A 16,332-nucleotide genomic window follows, 5' to 3' on the forward strand; every position below is an offset into this window, starting at 1 on the left:
TTATTTAGAATAGCAGTTTCAGGGTCCTGATACCTGATTTTATTTCTGGGTGAATACCAGGTATTATACCGATTATAGGGGTATTCAACATGTAATTATTACCTCCGCCAAGGAGGTTATGTTTTTGGGAGAGTTTGTCTGTTTGTGAACAACATAATTCAAAAAGTAACAAACAGATTCTCATGAAATTTTCAGGAAATGTTCAAAATGGGGTAAGGAAGAAGTGATTAAATTTAAGAGGCAATCCGGATCACCGTCTGGATCCAGGATTTTTTTGAAGGATTCTTTATCATTGTGAGATAGGGCCATTTTCACCATAAGTGTATATAACTCCACGATAAATGGTCGGATTGCTTTGGAAAAGAATACAAGACAAGGTCACTATAATTTCTGACAGTCATCAATATTCTTGATGCTAAGATCCATAATATAAAATACGTTTTGGGTCATCATAATTCTCAACACTGTCAGCCAAAAAATTATCGTACAAACCTGCAACTAACACCAAATTGTAGCAGACAGTCTGCTGAAAGGAAGTATAACATTAAAGTAGGACTAAAGTGTTGTGTGACAATCACATTATGCTTGGCAGAGGTCTGTGTTCTCTGAGTGCTTTTCTAGTTTTATTTTTTAACAGGCTTAGGTCTATGCTCCTAACTGCATGGCAACAACCCCCATCCCTATCCTTGTATACTGTAAACATTTCCCTCGTGGCACTTTTCAGGGTGAAGTATTGACAATTCTCTTGACAGAGGGGTTGCCAGGAATTTGGGTTCTCATAGCAAACATTAAATGAGGCCCCACTGTTTTACTACTACAAATACTTTGTGTTTTTTAGGCCCCCCACAGTCATGTGGCTTCATAATTTTCCAAACCTTTCTCCCCCAAACAGATTCACTCTGACTCAAACTCAGAGTCAGGCTTTCTTTCAATTCTATTAAAGAAGAAAAAGAAGGATTTACTTAGGAAGTAGTTTTTTCTACTTTAGCAATGATGTCGTGGAAACCTTGCTTAAGGTAGCATTCTCACTTTTACCTATCTCAAATTTTAGACTTTGCAATCTTGAAAGCATCTGCCCTGTGGTCGTCTCCTCAGACGTACACTGTGTCCACGCAGAAGCAAAGCTCTCCCATGATACAGTCACACACGCTTTCTCTCATTCCCCCTCTCTCACATCCTTTCACATCCTGCCTGTTGCTCCTTTGCTCTGCCTGTATGCGTGGAGCTAATCCCCTCACAGATTCACAGAGATTATGACTCATGTCAAAACAGGAAGTATTTCCTAGGACTAATGCTCCGAGGTGGCAAGACACACACGATCTGTCTCTCCCTCCCTTACCCCCCCACCTCCTCTATTGTGATTGGACGCGCACACACACACAAACAGGCCACATGTTTATCCATAATATCCGGTCTGTTTATGGACAGCTTCGGTGAAAAAAATGGGCAAGGCAGAAGTAAATACGGCTGACACAGATCCAATGCATCTGACACAATCCTGCTAGTTCACCCTGGGATTGCACACGCTGTACATTATATTACAACAGCAAACTGAAATCAGGTCAAAGCTGCACAGGAACAGGATGAAAAAAAAAGATACATGAGTTCTTTTAACACTATGTGAGAGCTCACATGTGTGAATAAACAACAGCCCTGGCACTGTGTTGTGCTTCAGTACTTGTGACACTGATCCTGGTGTAAGGCTCTCACTCTTTGTGTTTAATGCCAGATCCACTCAGGTTATGTGATGTGTAACCTGCTCAGTGCAGTGATACATCAAACACTGTTAAGTTCAGTCTGCTTTTATTAAACTCATCATCTCGCATTCTCCACAGGTGTGTAAAAAAGAACAAGTTGCTCCTGAATATGCAAGTCAACGGGAACGGATGTGAAGACTCGCCTTCTCGATACTCGGTCATATCTGCGCGCACCCCTGGAAATACCCCGGTGGCCACTCCGTCATCATACACCCTACCTGGCACACCCACCCTGATGGAGGAGCACAGCACCATCAAGAGTGAGTTCCTCATGCAAAATCACTTTAATTCATCAGGTTCTGTAAATAATACAGTTTTCCAATGAGCATTGTAATGTCACGTGTCTCAGTGTGCTTGTTTATAATTGTGTCATGCTAGATTTGAAACAACTCATCCATCATTTGAAATCACATCCTAATGTAGCTTAACCATGTTCATGATTCACGCAAACTAATTAAACTGTCTATTGTTTTAATCTGACAGAAATCTGAAAAACTGATAACTTTCAGCTCTCTATTTAAGCTTTATTCATTACTTCTAGCTGCCTTTGTCAAGGGTTAAATGTACATCTGTGCTTACTATCTGAATTTTTAGACAGCTTCACTGTGGGTCCATGATTTTTATCAAACTTATTGCATTGTGTTCAGCCTCCTTTTGCTATAGTTCATTGACAGTTTTGTACATGTATCAGCTCAGAAGATTTCAACTTTTTATCCATTCTCAAAACTATTCATTCATTTATTTATAAACTAAAGTCAAATATCCTAACCTTTGAACTAATACATTAAAGTAGGGGTATCATGCTTTTTTACTCTTTATCTTGTCCCTTTGGTTCCTCTGTAGTAGCTCTGCATAAAAAATCCTCAGGTTTTGGGCTGAGACTGGTTTCAACCTTTGCTGTAGCTGTTGTCTCTTTAAGGCTTCCGTCTCCACAAACTCCCTTCCCTCTGATTGGCCAGCCCTGGGAGCAATGGGCAGACCTTGATGTTTGAAGCCCACCCCTTAGGGCTCAATGATATGGACAGAGTGTCATACTTTGATATTAATGCCAGATAAATTTAAAAATCGATGTGACACAATATGCATACAGCTTGTACGAAATCTTTGCATTTTCCAGAAAAATAAGAATATCAATGTAAGGAAGAAAATGGAAAGTGCAGTTTTATTGATTAGAACTCACTGTCAGTCGTCAACATTAACAAGTCACCTATAATCAAGCTGTACATGCAGGGTGAGCAGGGAAATATGTATGATTTACGTTGATTTTGCAATATTAATATCTTTAATTTTCATATCTAGATATGGATAAAATAACACTATATTTTTAATCCCTACCACCCCTCCAATGTGTCCTGAAAAAAGTTAGGAGATCAATATGCAATGGCCTCATCATTTTTAGAGACTCTTAAAAATCTGAAGATCTTGTGCTAGTTTAAGAAGGGACCGTTTTGAGTGATTCAGTGATTTCTTTCTTCTTCTTTTTTTAATCTAAAATAAAACAAAGGACAGGATGATTTGCTGTAGCAGCCATAAAAAAGAAAGATCAAAATTTGAAATAATTTAGAGTTCAGGATTTAAGTAATTTAAATTGTGTGAGGGTGTGCAACTTGTTTTTTTTGTTTTGTTTTGTTTTTGTTTCCTTTTTGACATTAGAATCACTTTATTACTGTTTTTTATTGGTGGAGACAAAATAAGAGAGCACAGGATAGCGCAGTGACATTAAAATGTAGCAGCTTGAAAATCTGCACATATTTAATTTGGACATGTTTCAAATATGAAAAAAAACATAATACCCCTTCTTTAAGCTTTTGGTTTCTACCTCTGATTCTTTACGTTTAGCCTGCAGTTCAGCAGTATAAATATTAGGTGTTTGGTTTGCTTGTTTTCAGATTACAAGCTGCTTTTGTAGAAGCCTTGCGTTTATCTCACCCTCTCTTTTTCTGTTCCCATCTGTACAGATAATGTAGCAGTGCATCGCAGCTCCCCACAAGCAGTGAGGAGGGACATTGGCCTTGCAGTCACACACAGGTATAACCATAGCCCAATTTAAAAAACACATATTTGATATTCTGAGACTGGTTTAAGGGCACCAATGCATTTTTTCAGGTTCTCAACAAAGTCGTGGCTGTCACAGACGTGCCAGGTGTGCCAGAAGAACATGATGTTTGGAGTGAAGTGCAAACACTGTCGGTGAGCGCAGCTTTTTCTTTTGAAGTGTCTCACTCTTTAAAGGTTTTTCATTGACTGAGATAGTACAAAGGTAACCCATTACTGCACAATAAATGAAGACACACTGCCCACTCTGCAGGTTAAAGTGCCACAACAAATGCACAAAGGAAGCCCCATCCTGCAGAATCTCCTTTCTACCAAGTAAGCTTTGTTTTACGCTGAACCTCCTCCCAGACTTATAAATGGATAAAGAAGCATTATGCTGATGTCTCGTGATCATCTCATTTTCTCTTTCAGTCGCCAAAATTCGAAGGACTGAGTCTGTTCCGTCAGATATAAACAACCCTGTGGATAGGCCACAAGAAGCACCACAGTTTGGCACGCTACCAAAGGCCATTACGAAAAAGGTAAGAAACAACACCAGCCTTACTTTATGTCACTCTTAAAGACAAGTATAAAAAAATGTATTCACCACAGGATAAAGTGCGTCACTAAAATACAAACTGCGGGTTTTGTTCCTGCTCATTAATATGCAAATACAGGCTGCGTCCTGTTGAACAGATGATTGCTCTCTGATCAAACACTACATGTTTGTTTTGCAGCAGAAAGAAAAATGATTCTGGAACGTGTTTTTCCTTTGTGATAACTAAGATCACCATCCACCCTTTTAATGTATTCTGAAGATTTGTGATACAACAGGTCAACAAACTGCAATGCTCTGTAACAAAGTCAAACATTCAGAAGATGCTGTAGGAGTCAGTCACCATTTCTCAGAAGTGACCTTTATGTCTATTCTACCCCTCTAGGATCATCCTCCTGTGATGAACCAGCTTGACTCCAGCAGCAATCCGTCCTCCACCACGTCGTCCACACCTTCCTCCCCTGCACCCTTCCAGCAGAGCAACCCACCCAGCGCAACACCACCACCCAACCCCTCACCCAAAGGCCATCGAGACAGCCGCTTCAACTTTCCAGGTTAGTCTCCGAAAAGTTACGATACTGTAGTCTGATAAACACTCCCCTACACACTATGAAATGAGCATGCTCACATGATACTAACATGTCTCCATGTTGTACAGATGTTTTCCCTGAATCTCAGTTAAAGAGCATTACTCAATAATCCTTTCTCACTAACATTTTAGAAGAAGTGTGCTTTCACAGGATGTGTGGATTCAAAGCTTCTCTAACCAAACATCTCTCTCCCTGCCGTGCTTGTTGGTCTTTCCCTTTCTTTCTCTTCTCAAAAGCTGCCTGTTACTTTCAGCACAGACAGCAGTTTATCTTCCCTGGTGAGTTGACTCTAACATGTGTCCAGAGTAACCTGCTGCATTGATATTCGTTCACCATTTCACTCTCAAACCTTAGATTCCCTGTCGCTCTTCTCTTTGCTTGTGTGTTTGCTCCGGGGAAGGCATTGCATGTTAAAACTTAGCAGTCTTTTTATGCCATCTGCTGGTGGTGGCGGGAAACTGCATGAGCAGTGATATTTTGTATGTGGTGGGCCATAATATCACTGGGATAGAAAACTATGCCGACTCTCTCCTGAGGTATCTTTTTTAAATCTTCACAGATGTCTCCAGTCCTGCTCATTTGCACCCTGACATCCTGCAAGACACTGTGTAAGACAGCTTTATTGAAAATAATGACTACATGTAAAGTAAACAATGACAAAGCAGTTGAATTTTTACTCTTCTGATGTCAAATGTTTGTTTCACAGTAATGAGACAGAGCACTTGGCAGATGACATACATGCTGAACTGGTAGAAGACGAGGATGAAGAGGTAATGTTGCGACACGTTGTCATCAGAATCACTTAGCTAATAGTAATTTTATCCTTATTCCAACATGAGCAAAAGTTGGAATCTATCCCAAGAGACAAGAAATGTTAATAAGCAATGATTGTTTTACTCACTGGATTCTTTTTTACTACAAACAATACAACTGAAGCCATTTTAGCTTTTTGCAAATTTTCCCTGAAAATGACTCCCAGCTTGGTGTGAAATTAGTGAGTGAGTGGATGACATCATCAAGTGGAAAGGTATTTAGTGGACAGAAGTTTTTAGTGGAAAAACCCAGAGAAGAGTTTAAGCACACAAGCCACTTGATGCTAGTGACAACATTGTCTTTAGACAATTAGACAATTTCCATACCATCACATATGAAGACATATACTTGTGCCAAAAAAACAGAACCCTCATCCCCCACACACCAGACCTCTATCATTATCCAGGGTTCCCGCGGATCCTTGAAAAGTCTTAAAAGGCATTGAATTCATAGTTCTAAAAATAAGGCCTGAATTAGCATTAAAAAGTCTTAAATCCAAATTTCAGAAGTCTTAAAAATTTGAACACATTGGTAAGATTTATGTTCGTTTGAAGTAAAAAAAAAAATTAAGTAACATTTATCTATTTTTCTAAATCATTACCTGATTTACACTCGTGGCAACATCGAGTAATCACAATAGCGGAACTAACAAAACGGTGATGTGGTTGCACCAGGAACTTTTAAAGCAGATGCATGTCTTGGTTCTACCTAGGGTGCCTGGAGGGAGAAAAAAGTTAGCAAAAATTGGCAAAAAATTCACAAGTGGCTTTGGAAAATTGATTATGGCAGCAAAACTGAGAATTAAATTTGAAATTGAATTTCAAAAACCATGGAAAAATTCCAAAAATGGTTGTGACAGTGGCCAAAAAAGATGAATGGGGGCAAAATAGGTATAAAGTTGTAAAAATTGGGTTTGAAAAAGGTAAAAAGTGATGTTTTATGTAAAATTTACAGTGGGTTAAAATTGCCTCTGACCCAGGTAATTCATGTGGTGTTTTTGTTTGTTAGTTTTGTTTGTTTCAATTGTGGTTCATTGTGGACTTGTTTTTAAATTTGATTTCCAACGTCATTAAAAAAAGTCTTAAAAAGTCTTAAATTTAACTTACCTTGAGCTGTAGGAACCCTGTTATCCCATGGAGGTCTAGATTCAAAATCATACTCAGTATAAGACCCGTGTCCTGTTTGACAAACAGAAAACTACTGTTTGTAATTTAACCTTTCATTTGTATACTCTCCATCTTGAGTCTTAAGTTTCATCTTTTGGTTGTAACCTCAGCGCAAAACCTGTATTACCTAATATTGCCTACGTGCAGTTAAACCTGGTGAGGTGGGTTTGGATACAAAAATCACATTTGATAGTTCAGAGCCCAACACGCTGTTGGTGTGTTAGTGTAAAGTGTAACCCTGTAAACCGGTGACTGTAAACTGAGTGCACCTCTGAAGACTGCCTTTAACTCGGCCTTAAAGACATATCTGATGGGTTTCATTTTACATTTTAATCAAAAAAACAACTAGAAATGACTCTCTTCATGTTTTAAGTACTGTCATAACCGCAACCCTCACTTGCACAATCAGCTGAAGGTCTCTGAGGAGCAGGCTTACCTTGACTCCAAAACACTGATTGCTCTGAATTAGTTGCGATCCTGTCAGAATTCATGATGGAGTCATGACAAACAGTAATGATACAGCCAGACATTTTCAAGCTGCACAGTTTTTATTCAGATTTTAAAGAATGATGATTGAGGAATGGAGCTAAATGCTGCTTCAGTTGTCAATCTACATGTACATCTTGAAGATGATGTCTGTTTAAAAGAAAAACTTCTACCTCAGGGTAATAGAGACCATCATAGTGGTTTAAAAAAAATATTCTCAAAGAGGTTTTTTTTTTTTTGAAGTTTCAGAGACATCTTGCAAACTGGAAGTGTGTAAAACACAAAGAACAGCAAACAGACAAACTGAGCTATGCACTACACAAAGTGCATTTTACCTATGTAGTTATAGCTATAACTAAACAAAATGTTTTGTACACTTTTTTTGCATCACAAACACCAAATTGTAATTGTTCCTTTCCAGGTAGATTACCGGTTTACTTACTATACATACTTTAAGTTAAATTAAGTTTATATACTTTTGTACTTTTGTTTTCTTGATTACATTTTGTATTCTATTCTATTCTATTCTATTCTATTCTATTTCATTCTATTCTATTCTATTTTATAATTACATGAAGGACTGCAGGTTTATAAAGCCATCATGGGGCTTACTGAATAATAAGTATAAACTACCTTTGGAAGCCCCGGTCTGGTGATGTGCAATGCTAAATAGCCTGTTAACCTTTGACAAAGCTGTAAGTGGTAAAGTTGACCCAGATCAGCAGGGCAGTGGAACATCTAAATAAATGTTTATTTTGGCGTCAAAATGAGTTTTGAAAATGAGCAGTCAAAGCAGTAACATGGGTCAAAAGAACTCGCAGCTTTTCACCACCCAGTATATCCATTATGGTAATTTGGGACGTCTGGTTATTTTTTGCAAGAACTGTAATATGATGGTAGCAATTTCTGTGATATTAAAAAACTGGGGTTACAGTTTTTTTGTGGCCTGGCATGAGCCAAAAATCACTGCTCCTCTTGACATTTGTTTATTGGAACCTGCTTGGTTGTGTTGATGGTGGGACTGCGATGTTATTAATTTAACCAGGAGAGATCAAAATATCCCTTTATTACAACTGAGACGCAGACAACCCAAAGCTGGAGACCAAAAAAAACACTCCTTATTCAACACTGGCCCCTATTACAGAAAATATTGAAAAGTAGCAGCACAATTCATGATGATTCAATCCCCAGAAGACTGAATACATGATCACAGAAAGGTGCAGATGCAGGATCCACAGTTTTGATCTCGTATCAGTTGAAAGATTTTTCTAATTCTGAATTTTCCAACTTACCCCACTTTATTTCTGTAGTTTTCTCCTTTGTTTGAACAGCAGATTAAAAATCCCTCTCTTGTAGGAGGGAGAAGAAGAAATTGAGGTTGAAGATGAAGACCCTGAAGCAGAGGATGACAATGAAGAAGAGGATGAGGAGAATGAAGATGAAGGAGAAGATGAGGATGATGAAGAGGATATAAGAATGAATGTTGGCTCAGATGGTGAGATGGACGGTGATGAGCTGGATGATCTGCCCAGCTCTCGGGGAAACCAGTGGAAAGGCCCGATTTCCCGCAAGCCGAGCCAGACCAGCGTTTACCTGCAGGAGTGGGACATCCCCTTTGAGCAGCTGGATCTGGGAGAACTGATCGGAAAGGTGAGAAATCTGACCAAGACATTTGTAAAGCATGTGTTGTATTTTTGGCTGAGGTTGTTCTCTGTTCGTGCAGGGCCGCTGGGGCAAAGTGCATAAGGGCCGATGGCACGGGGAGGTGGCCATCAGGCTCCTTGAAATCGATGGGAACAACCAGGACCATCTCAAACTCTTCAAAAAGGAGGTGATGAACTACAGACAGACCCGGCATGAGAATGTGGTCCTCTTCATGGGGGCTTGCATGGCTCCGCCACACCTCGCCATCATCACCAGGTGAGAGCAGAAACATCACACACAAAATGTGAAAGAGTGGTGACGGTTTTGTTTCCAGGCTAACTCTTTACCCTGTCTTTGCAGCTTCTGTAAAGGGAGGACGCTGTACTCAGTGGTTAGAGACACTAAGAACACTTTGGACATTAATAAGACGAGACAAATCGCTCAGGAGATTGTAAAGGTATTTTTTTTCTCATTTTGTAATGTTTAAAAAAAATATAACATTCAGTCAGTACTTTAACATAGCTGTACGGTGGTTATATGATGTTCTCTAGTGTGATATACATCACTTCATGAGCTCTCCCTCTTTGTTTTCCATCCCAGGGAATGGGCTATCTGCACGCCAAAGGCATCGTTCACAAAGACTTGAAGTCCAAGAACGTTTTTCACGACACCAATAAAGTGGTGATCACAGACTTCGGGCTGTTTGGGATCTCTGGAGTTGTTCAGGAAGGGAGGTAAGTGTCACCACTCACGCAGCCTTAAATACACAATCTCAGTTGAAGGGTTGTTCACGCTGCCCCACTATTACCTGGGGACGTTCAGTTATTTGTAATAATTGCTCAGGGTTCAAAGTGGGCTGCAGCTCTGCAGGCATCTCTCTACTCTCCAGCTACTCTGCTTGTCGAGACTGAATTCCTTTGGTTTTAAAAGCTGAAATTAAGTCCATTTTTTTCCTCCAGTTACTGCATCATTTAACTCAGATTCCTCTCCTTTTTTCTGTTTTTGTGGCCAGGCGTGAGAACAAACTCAAACTTCCACACGGCTGGATCTGTTACCTGGCCCCAGAGATTGTGCGCAGGATGAGCCCAGGTAACAACGAGGACCGCCTTCCTTTTTCAACCTCAGCTGATGTTTACGCATTTGGGTAAGTCCTGCACACTGACACAAATTTTTTTTTATGTGTGAGACCTGTATCATTACTTAACCAAGAGATTCAACCTTTTAAATGAACTTTATCTTCTCCTTAAAAGCACCATTTGGTATGAGCTTCAGGCTAGGGACTGGCCGATCACCAACCAGCCTGTGGAAGCAACCATCTGGCAGGTGGGGAGTGGAGAGGGCATAAAAAAGGTCTTGGCGGAGATCAGCCTTGGCAAGGAGGTCACTGTGAGTTCAAACTGAAGCACAGCCGTTCAGAGAAATGCATGGTGTTGATTCTGCCTGTTTAACAAATAATCAAATGTGCTCTAGCGATGCAGAGACACTGAGGTGTCAGGAAATGTTGTAGATTGATCAATAAGTGCATGGATCACTGCTTTTGTGTCTCAGGAGATCCTGTCTGCCTGCTGGGCGTATGACCTGAGAGAAAGGCCCACCTTCACCCAGCTGGCCGACATGCTGGAGAAGCTTCCCAAACTCAACCGCAGGCTGTCCCACCCCGGACATTTCTGGAAGTCTGCAGAGTAGGTATCCCTGAAGGAAGGACGATGTGGAGACACTTGATGTGCGAAAACAAAGAAAAGACTGCTGATTGTTTCTGCTCTGGTTCTTCGTGGTACTTTGATTTGTCAGTAATCACACTGAGGAATAAGTTTAAGGGTTACAAAGTCTTATTTATAAAACATCTCTTGAAACTCTTTTATATATCTGGGAACACCATAAATAGGTGTAATGTTTTTTTCTTGTCATCGTCACATGTGACCTAGATACATTCTGTCACCACAGCTCGTCTTACACGTTATCAGTAATAAAAAGGGAACGTTACAGTTTTTAGGAATAAATGTGAATGTTTTGGGTTTAATTTATTTATTTTACACTAAAGTGAACAGTCGCATGACTGAAATTAAATGTTTTTACAGATGAAAGTCTAACATACTGTTACACGTTGTGGTTGGATGGTTAGTTTGCTGCTTCAGATCCTCACACACTGCAAAAAAACTGAAATCTTATCAAGTAAATTTTTCTTATTTTCAATAAAAAATGTCTTTTTAGACTAAATATGAGCCACATCCATCTGACCAGTCCAGAAAAATTTCTTATTTGAAGTTGGAACAAGAGAAAATATATTTGTTTCAAGCCAATTTTTCTTGTTCAATTGGCAGATTTTTTTTACTTGTTACAAGCAATTCAGACCTTATCTTACCTTTATCTTAAAATAATGTAAAATAAAACATTTTTCTTGACTACTAAGTTGAGTGTGGCTCATATCGTGTATAATCAGACAATTTTACTTAAAACGAGTTAAAGACACTTGATTAGATTTCAGTTTTTGCAGTGCAGAAGTTTATCCTGTAAACATATCTTTCAAACATTCCTTTTACTGGCTGTCGTTGTGTTACAGATCATGATAAATCATTATTAGCGTTCTAAGCTTTTGGACTGTCATGTTGTCACTTTCATCAGTGTGTGGTAACTGTCCACTTCTTCCTCTTTTATCTTCACCTGGAGCAGCTTCTCCTTTCCTTTATGTGACATGCCATCTCCATTCATAGCTTCACTCTCACGCCACGTTTTCTGCTTTTTTTTGTAACTTCCTGCTCATCATTTGGATTCCATACACCTCTGAGACCACAAGCATCTATTTTTTTGTCTTAACCTGTACACACCAGTACATAGCAGCCAACTATTTTTTTTCTACTGTAAATAAAAATGAAGAATCTGTTCTCAGGGGTCTGCAATGTCAGCACGTGAAGTGTTCTGGTTTCTGTTTGTAGTACATTGATAGTTTGAATAGAGTGAAACTGACCAATCATGTTTGAGCAGGCTTAGGTGTACTCAGGAAAAATAGTCTGTGTGGAGAGCAAAAGCAGGCAGAACCACTGATGAAACATTGAAAACTGATCGGTGTGTATGTAGTTACCTGTGTTTCTGCAGCCAGCCTCAAGAGAAATCTCAAAGAATTGCAGTTTTTAGCATCTCAACACATGCTTCATCTTTTCAGACCAGAGGTTGCCGCTTAAGCAGAATGCACACTGCTACAGTGATAAACCAGCTCCCATCTACAGTAATCTGTGAAAAGATGTCTCCATGTTACAAGAGCTAACTCTAAGAATCAGAAATGCATCAGATACTTTTTATTCGACCACCAAATAACTGATGAGTCCTGTTGTGACTTGTGGTCTGACGTATCACACTGACCAGTGACCGCTAGCTGATCTACCTTCGTAATATCTTGCTGCTTTCTCCACTAGCTGTTCTACTTTCACTAACCGTCTAACATTTGTCTTTTCTCTGTGTTTGCTCTCTTCCCTCTTTCCTTTGTCTCTTTTTTTCTAATCTAGGTTGTAGCAGTCACTCTGAATCATAAGCAATGCAAAACAAAGCCTGGGTCTGCCTTGCATGCTCCTGTATCCTTAACTCTTACAGGATTGATCAAAGCATTGCCTCTGCCTGCAACAGACACTGCTTCAACTAATCACCAGTCTGATCTTCCATGTCTAACCGTTGCGTGTGTCTTGTTGGAAAGAGAGAGGAAGAATCGGAGGAGTGAGGCTTTCCCACCTTTAATATCTCTTTGCCTTCTTCTTGGTTTTGTTGTGTGACGTCGTGTGGGACTCTGAGGCTTGTGGAGAAACTTGGCTCTGTGCCTGCTGATGGCCTACTCACCTGCTCTGTGCTGCTGTGATGTAGCTGTTCACGCTGGTGCACGGACCACACAGCTCCTTTTTTTTTCTCTAGAATACACACAGACACTCACACACACACGCACTGCTGGACATAAAACGGACCCCCTTTCAAATGGACCACTTCATTTATGTATCCATGTTTCCCCCTGAGGGGGCGACACACGGTTGACAGGCTGCTTGAGTGATGTTCTCAAACCCACTGCCTCTCTGCTCCTCTCTCTGTTTTTAAAATGTGTGTGAGATGACATGTGCGTACCAGCCCGTGTCTAGACACAATATGCACTTTGCCATTGTTGAAAGAAAATGAATCATGAAATCCTTTTCAGTTGTTAGTTTTGGTTTTAAGTAGTCATATTTGCAGTGTTTTTCTCTCCTTCAGAGGGTCTCAGAGGCCTGGACAGCGTGATCTGCTCACTTTGTGTGTTGTCTTTTTGAAGTATAACTTGTTAGAGCCACTGTAGGTCAGATACATGTCAGAACAGGGCACTGATGTGGACTTTTGTACGTTAAATGACATGAAATGAAAAGAAACAGGTGAATTATTCCCTTCATCCTTCACAAACCACACAGGAGTGGGATAATACTGATTATTTATGATTCAATATTTTTTAATAACGATAATAATATCCATCCATTGCGTGTAAAGTGCACCTTATAGAATTTATGAGTTAAACAGACTCGTCTTTAAAGAGGAGGAGGAGGGGGAGTGACTTTATTCTCTGCGCAACAAAAAGATAAATCAGGAACCTGGTGCAAAGTGTCCTATATCTTCCCAAGACATTACCTCTTGTGCGCGCTTGTGTAAACAGTTTGTAGTTGCCGGCTTCAGTTGGTGTGCTTGTATTTATGTGTTGTGTGTGTGAGTGTGTGTGAGTGTGTGTGCGTGCGTGTGTGTGGGTGGGTGGGTGGGTGGGTGCACACACAGCTTGGTGAGCGTCCTGTGTTGGAATATGTTGGGTTGGTTGTTGTGACATACTGACTAAATGGCATGTTGCAAATCCAAGGGTATGTAATGTAAATACATTATTTAATGATCCTGATTCTTCTAATATTTGTACAAACATTTTATATGTAAATGACATCACAACATTTTTGAATAGGTACTGCTGTGGCTATGACAGATATGTATATATATATTTATATTTTTTCCATGTATAAAGTACTGTATAAAAGCTGTAAAATTTTTTAGAATGGGCCGATACATGTTTTTTTATGTTACTGTAAAATTCATATTTTTGTATTGCATGTGACTACCATTCTGTACACGCAGTTTCTGTTTTCATCCATGAAGGACAATAAAATGAGGCTTGTCATGTTAAAATCAGGCTGTCCTTTCACTGTCTCTACATTAATGCCTGCCTCTTACTTTAAAGAGGTTTTTTTGTGTTGTTTTTTTTCTATTTTTTGGTGTTGTAAAAAATCTGTGCACCACTGTTTCTGAGTAAAGTGAACTTGCAAGGCTCTTGAATAGATTGCATAAAAGCTTGCATTTCTTGGACTTAAGATCTGCAGTCACCTGAGTCAAAAAAATGTCTTATTTGAACATATTAGGATACAAAAAAAGATGTTTCTTGTAAAAAAAAAAAAAAAAAGGCTGCAAATTGCAAAGAAAAAAATTCCAGTTCAGTTTCCTGGAGAAACTAAAAAGCTAAATTCCATCAAAGCCCTTTTCAGATGAAGTGATGTCCCTTACATTGCTACAAATGTAGGGTGAGATTTTATGTGCTGTCAGTGTCCCAGTTGCACCTCTAGGTGGCGCAGGTATTCAATGTTTGGTAGTTAGCTCCTTACATGTATCCTCACAAGATGAACATGAACTTCATCTTATCTTACTTCTTGCAATGGAGCAGATTTATGCTTTTTATTTATTTTTTCACCTTTAAACTACATAATGATGGAGAATGTTACAGAAAAATAAGCAGCTGTCACTCAGATCTGTGCACTTATTACAATGGATTTTATCATCCAAAATGCCTAAATCTGTAAAAGCAACACTTGCAATAAAGAGTTTTATGCATACCAGCATGTCACATTGTTAAAAATCTGTAGGTCCAACACTTCTGACTCAATGTGCCTGCATTAGTGAATCTTACTTTTTATTCATCCATGGTTCTTAGGAAAATTGTTTTTTTTTTTTTTAGTGTTGATCCTAACAAAGTTTAAGACATGGGCCCTGTAAGCTGTCGGCATAATAATGCCTACAATCTGAATTCAGCATTTGAAACCTGTTTTCAGTAATGATGCATCATGGTTTTTGTATTCCGGTATCAAACCAGCAGAGAAGAAAGAACCTTGTATCCTGACTGATGATGCGCCGCAACCAAAAGCTCTTTGACTCCAACTGGTACTGGATCACATGACCAGCATTTGGAAGTGGGAGGAGTGGGGGCTGTTTTCATAACTGAACTATCAGACACAGTAAGTGCTTTCTTGCTTTATGGCAACCAAAGCAGACAGTAATTAGATTTTTTTAATGAAGATTTATTTCTTAATTTCTCTTTTTCTGTAAGACAAGATGATTGAACGATGTGAACAGAGGTTTAAGGTTTCATTTAACAACTTCATCATTTTGGGGGATAATTTGTAACATTCGTGGGTTGCAGGCTGGGCCTTGACTAAACAACCTTTTTTACATGTGGCTCAAAGTGCAAGTCCTGATCAAAAATTACACCCAGGTTTCTGGCTAAGAGTTTAACATGCTGTAAAAGGGTACCAAGATTATCAATGATGAGCTCTTCATTCGTTAGGGGCCAAAAACAGTTATTTCAGTTTTGGTTTCATTAAGTTTTAAAAAGTTATCCAACATCCTTGATTTTATCTCCCCTAGACAGTTAGTGAGACACTTGATGCTTGCATGAGCATCAAGTTTAACTGGAATGGAAAGTTGTGTGTCATCAGCATAGCAATGATAGTGGATAGTATATTTTCAGATAATGTAACCAAGGGGGAGCATAGAAAAAGAAAAGAGAGCAGGGCCCAAAACAGAATCCTGCGGAACCTCATACATTAGATTAGCTGTAAAAGAAAGGCCCTGCAGATGACACAACAAAGGATGGATTTTTCAGATAAAAACTAAACAATTTTAAGGCCACTTTACTGAAACCAGCCAATTTCCCCAGCCTGTCAATCAGTAAACTGTGATCTATTATATCAAATGCAGCAGTTAGGTCAAGGAGAACCAGGATAGAGAGTCACCAGCATCTTTTCTCAAAAGGAGGTCATTGCAAACTTTTAGAGCTGGACGTATTATCCGTGACTTCACAGCCTTGTCATTTAAGGCCATTTGTGTTTAAACTTTCGACCCACACCCTCAACAAGTGTATCAATATAGCCGATTTTTTAATCTGGCTTCAAACAGACTTTTTTTTTAGCATTAGAGTCACTCTGCTGGATGTTCTGAGGAGTACAGCTTGAGAGCACCTCAGCCTTAGCTTCACATGT

General features: G+C 39.4%; 1 protein-coding gene across 2 annotated transcripts in view; it reads left to right on the forward strand.

Annotated features, from left to right (window-relative positions):
* ksr1a (kinase suppressor of ras 1a) overlaps positions 1–14,192 on the forward strand; it is a 36,136-nt gene extending 21,944 nt beyond the window's left edge. The window contains exons 5-21 of one of the 2 annotated variants that reach the window (XM_074673002.1): positions 1,836–2,017; positions 3,716–3,785; positions 3,864–3,947; positions 4,066–4,127; positions 4,224–4,333; positions 4,733–4,901; positions 5,174–5,215; positions 5,497–5,545; positions 5,644–5,707; positions 8,759–9,052; positions 9,126–9,322; positions 9,407–9,503; positions 9,647–9,780; positions 10,059–10,190; positions 10,297–10,432; positions 10,595–10,728; positions 12,547–14,192. In XM_074673002.1, coding sequence (XP_074529103.1) covers positions 1,836–2,017; positions 3,716–3,785; positions 3,864–3,947; positions 4,066–4,127; positions 4,224–4,333; positions 4,733–4,901; positions 5,174–5,215; positions 5,497–5,545; positions 5,644–5,707; positions 8,759–9,052; positions 9,126–9,322; positions 9,407–9,503; positions 9,647–9,780; positions 10,059–10,190; positions 10,297–10,432; positions 10,595–10,728; positions 12,547–12,553 — 1,963 coding nt within the window. In that variant the 3' untranslated portion in view covers positions 12,554–14,192. The remainder of the gene's footprint in view (positions 1–1,835; positions 2,018–3,715; positions 3,786–3,863; positions 3,948–4,065; positions 4,128–4,223; positions 4,334–4,732; positions 4,902–5,173; positions 5,216–5,496; positions 5,546–5,643; positions 5,708–8,758; positions 9,053–9,125; positions 9,323–9,406; positions 9,504–9,646; positions 9,781–10,058; positions 10,191–10,296; positions 10,433–10,594; positions 10,729–12,546) is intronic. The other variant, XM_074673003.1, reaches the window with a different exon arrangement.
* Positions 14,193–16,332: the final 2,140 nt, after the last annotated feature.

Source organism: Halichoeres trimaculatus, unplaced genomic scaffold (genome assembly GCF_033239565.1).
Source record: "Halichoeres trimaculatus isolate MK-OKI-2021-1 unplaced genomic scaffold, fHalTri1.1 fHalTri1_scaffold_6, whole genome shotgun sequence".
NCBI lineage: Eukaryota > Metazoa > Chordata > Actinopteri > Labriformes > Labridae > Halichoeres > Halichoeres trimaculatus.